The sequence below is a fragment of the Nematolebias whitei genome, chromosome 11, assembly GCF_014905685.2.
Source record: "Nematolebias whitei isolate Nwh7 chromosome 11, NemWhi1, whole genome shotgun sequence".
In the NCBI taxonomy this organism is placed as follows: Eukaryota; Metazoa; Chordata; class Actinopteri; order Cyprinodontiformes; family Rivulidae; genus Nematolebias; species Nematolebias whitei.
In genome coordinates, this window is record NC_056508.1 from 15,341,708 (window position 1) to 15,345,461 (window position 3,754).

General features: G+C 37.7%; 1 protein-coding gene across 1 annotated transcript in view; it reads right to left on the reverse strand.

Moving 5' to 3' along the window:
* Window positions 1–971, reverse strand: part of LOC119416625 (osteoclast stimulatory transmembrane protein) — a 3,034-nt gene extending 2,063 nt beyond the window's left edge. Inside the window, exon 1 of the mRNA XM_037683815.1 lies at window positions 937–971. Coding sequence (XP_037539743.1) covers window positions 937–971 — 35 coding nt within the window. The remainder of the gene's footprint in view (window positions 1–936) is intronic.
* Window positions 972–3,754: the final 2,783 nt, after the last annotated feature.

The window sequence follows — 3,754 nt, forward strand, 5'->3', positions numbered from 1 at the left end:
TGTATGTATATATACTTACACAGTCCAGTTGTGATTTTAGCCTCTTATTGGGGGTGCTCAAGAACCCCTAAAGTTTAACTCAGCACCCCTAAAAAATAAGGAAAGCGTAATTAGGATTTTGTAAGAAAACTCAGTTCTCAAACCTTAGATTCACCGAAATATTGAATACATTTGGAATAAATCATGACACTCTTAAATGAGGCAGTAAAATCTGTTTTTTGTTTTTTTTGCATGAGTCATATTCTCAGTGCAGCATATAACAACATCTTGGACATTTCAAGCTGGCGTGTGTGATAATCAGATACTTCTGCCACACCCAGGGGATTTGGCTGTCTGAGGCTCACTTTTAGATCTGCATTTCTGACTGACTGTTTTTTAATAAACCTGTCTTGTAGTGGTGACTTAGATGAGCCAACAACAGCAACTATAATCTTTATTGTGAACCTAACCTAATATTCTTTTCATACATCTGATGCATGAAAAGTCGAAAGAAGAAAACTAAAAACAAAAATCAGTTGATGTATGAAAACATTTAGCGGTGGCTCAGTGGTCAGTGCTGCGCTCTTGTAATTCCAAGGTTGCAGGTTCAAACCCAGGAAGGGCTTGAACCATAAAGGGCATAAAACAAATAGCCAAATCTTTCATGTGAGTTCACCGTGGTCATCCCTGAAGAAGTGAACGGACAAAAGAACCTTACGTTTGCATTTTGTCATCTTAGAATTATTACAAATGGAAGTCTTCTGTGCTTTGTCATCTTAGAATTATTACAAATGGAAGTCTTCTGTGCTTCAGTGAAGAAATATATTTTTCTAATATAATAATCAGTATAAATATAAAAACATTCAAATAGTATATATTATCAATATAAAGTCCTTTCTGTGAAAATGTTCCAGAGTTACAGACATTTAACCACATCGACCTGATGGAGCTTCTTACCTGAGAGGGACCGTTTCTTCTACGACCGTCTTCATTCGGACTCGTGAGGAAGAGACAAAAGACAAACAGGACGGGGAAGTGTTGTTAGACCGTGAAGACAAAAGACAAACAGGACGGGGAAGTGTTGTTTGAGCGTGGAGACAGAAAGGGGAACTGTGCTGAACAGTCAGTGTCATGTTGGTGTTTGTGGCTCTCTTGATTTCTCACATGGGAAACAAACCGACTGCTTGTCTCTGTTAACCATAAATGTCCCCACACTGTTTGGATTGTGTGACGCACACACAAACACACAATGTGACACAAGTCACATTACACCAAAACCAGCTTCAGATTGACGCTGGACTGTGACAACAGAGTAATTCACATTTCTGTCAGTGAAGAAACGGACATCCTTCTGGTTGTACCCACAATGTGCTTCATTAGAGCTTTTCTCTTTCCATGCTGGCTCATTAAATTCATGGATAGTAATCAAAATACTTTTTACAGTCCTATTTATATGTTTTCTGTAGCCCATTATATTAGAAACACTTGGGACAGCTACTCTTGAGCAAGGCAATGTAGCACGAAGATGCGCTCTCCTAACTATGACCCCTGACCCTTGGGTTGTCCTCCACACTCACCAAAAGCTGTGTTGTTTAAAGTTGCTCTAAACTTGAATGATGTCTGATAATTTCACACATTCACTGTCCTTGCTCTCAGAGTCAGAAGCAGCCTGCTGTATTTAAAAAAAGAAAAAAGAAATCATTAATGAAGTTTGTTTTATTTGATTATAACAGGTGTAAAAATTAATAATGTTATTATTTTCAATTATTTTAATAAAATCGTGTGAAATATAATAATATATTGAATACAATAATAATAATTATATATATATATATATAAATTTAATACATTTCAAGAGATGATGGTTCACACAAAGTTTCTTTGTGTCATTTAGGCAGTTCACCTTTTTCTCACCCTTATGTGTTTGTCTGATGTCTGTCTTCGTTTATTCCTGAGCAAACAGACACGTTTGTTCAGTTTTTGTTAGAAGTAGACGTTTTAAGAAACCACCAAAGATGACGCGTTGCTTTTCTCACTGCAAGACTCATGTTTTCAGCTTGAAATGTAAGCCGGCTGAAGTGTGCGGCTGATCGCCCGCACACCTTCTCATCAGCTGTCGTCCTCACCGACAGTCACAGTGACTTTCATCTACCTTGGGCAGTTCCAGGTTTGTTCTCCTTGTGGTGTAACCTGGTCTGATCCACCAGCAGAACCCGGAAAAATGAGTGAACTGGTGCCCTCGAACTGACCCGGCAAGGAGCAACTTGGTGACATGATGCAAATCTTGGTCTGGTTATATCATGTTTAGCTGATGCAACTTGATAAATCATTTCCTGGCTTGCAGTGATGATAAATGACTTGATCTGCTCACATAAAAAAATTATTCCAACCAAAATCCAAAGCAAACCATTTATTAAATAGTCAAACTTAGTCTAAATTTGTGTGCGTCTAAAACCCAAAATAATTTCTTCTCAAATAGTTAATTTGGATAAAAGAGAATCAATCCTTAACTGATTAATTATTGTTTGATTGTTTATTATTGATTTACAGTACTACTTTTAAAACCAGTTATTCTTCAAAGTATTGTCCTTTATCACTTACTGTATGTTGTTTGATTGTTAATTATTGTTGTTGATTATTCTTAGATTGTTTAATATTTTGCAATACAATTTCAAAGACAATTTAGTTTTCCTACTTTGGATGAATATTCATGTCTTATTGTATAGAACTCCCTGTAATTAGCAGATTCTTCATCAGTGACTGAGTTCTGATTATTAAAAGGTGAATATATTAAGTTGCTGCTGGTCTGTGAACTGACCAGCTGGTGCCACACTTTAACCAGTGATAAATAAGTAAACAAGTGCTGTTATTGCTAGTATCACTCAGCCCTCTTTGAATATGAAGTGGCCATCAGGGCACTAACGGCCAGTGGTTAGGCTGATGGTCCTCGTTTATCATGTGAACAGCTAGTTCTGGATGTCAACAACAAACTGGTTGATCCACTATGAGAAGGTGCTGTTAATAAAACTGAGTTTGTTGCTGCTCCTCAGACTGAAGAAGTCTTTTGGATAAAAGATGACACATTTCAACAAGAAGAATCTGTCCAGAGGATCTGACCCAACCTTGTTACATTTATCTACCTGAATTATTGAGCAGCATCAGGACAACCGTGCCACATCATTCTGGCTATTAAAAAAAAAAACATTCTGTATTTTCTAAACGATGACAACAAAAAATAATTTAAAATAACACAGGGTAAGGTTAGCTTGCATGGTAGCACAAAATCAAACATTAAACACAAAAAGTTTAAGATTTAACAGAATACCCAGAGACAAGGACTGAAAATGAACAGACTCCAAGACTGTGTAAAAAAATGAATGAATTTATTTACAGTGAACAACTGCACAGGCAACATCAGGAACCCTGAGGAGCAAGGAGAAGGGTCACATAGGAGTACTTCTGGAACGGATGTAAATTGATTGTTTTTGTTCTTACAGGAGGAAGATTGGCTCATCGAGGAGGAAAAGTTCAAATGATTCTAGTGCAGGCAAGGAGACATCGAGAGTGAATAATGGTGAATAATGGCGGCACGTGGATGGAAGGAGAGGAAGTAATGTACTGTAATGCTCCAGCAACGCAAAGTCATCTGCTGCCTTTCATGCTCCTTTAATCTCATCAAGTGAATGACTCACAGGCGTGGCCAACTAATGCCATCTGGTGACCTCAGGACGTCAGTGAAACAGGAACTCCCACACAAAGTGGTCCTTGTTGGTTG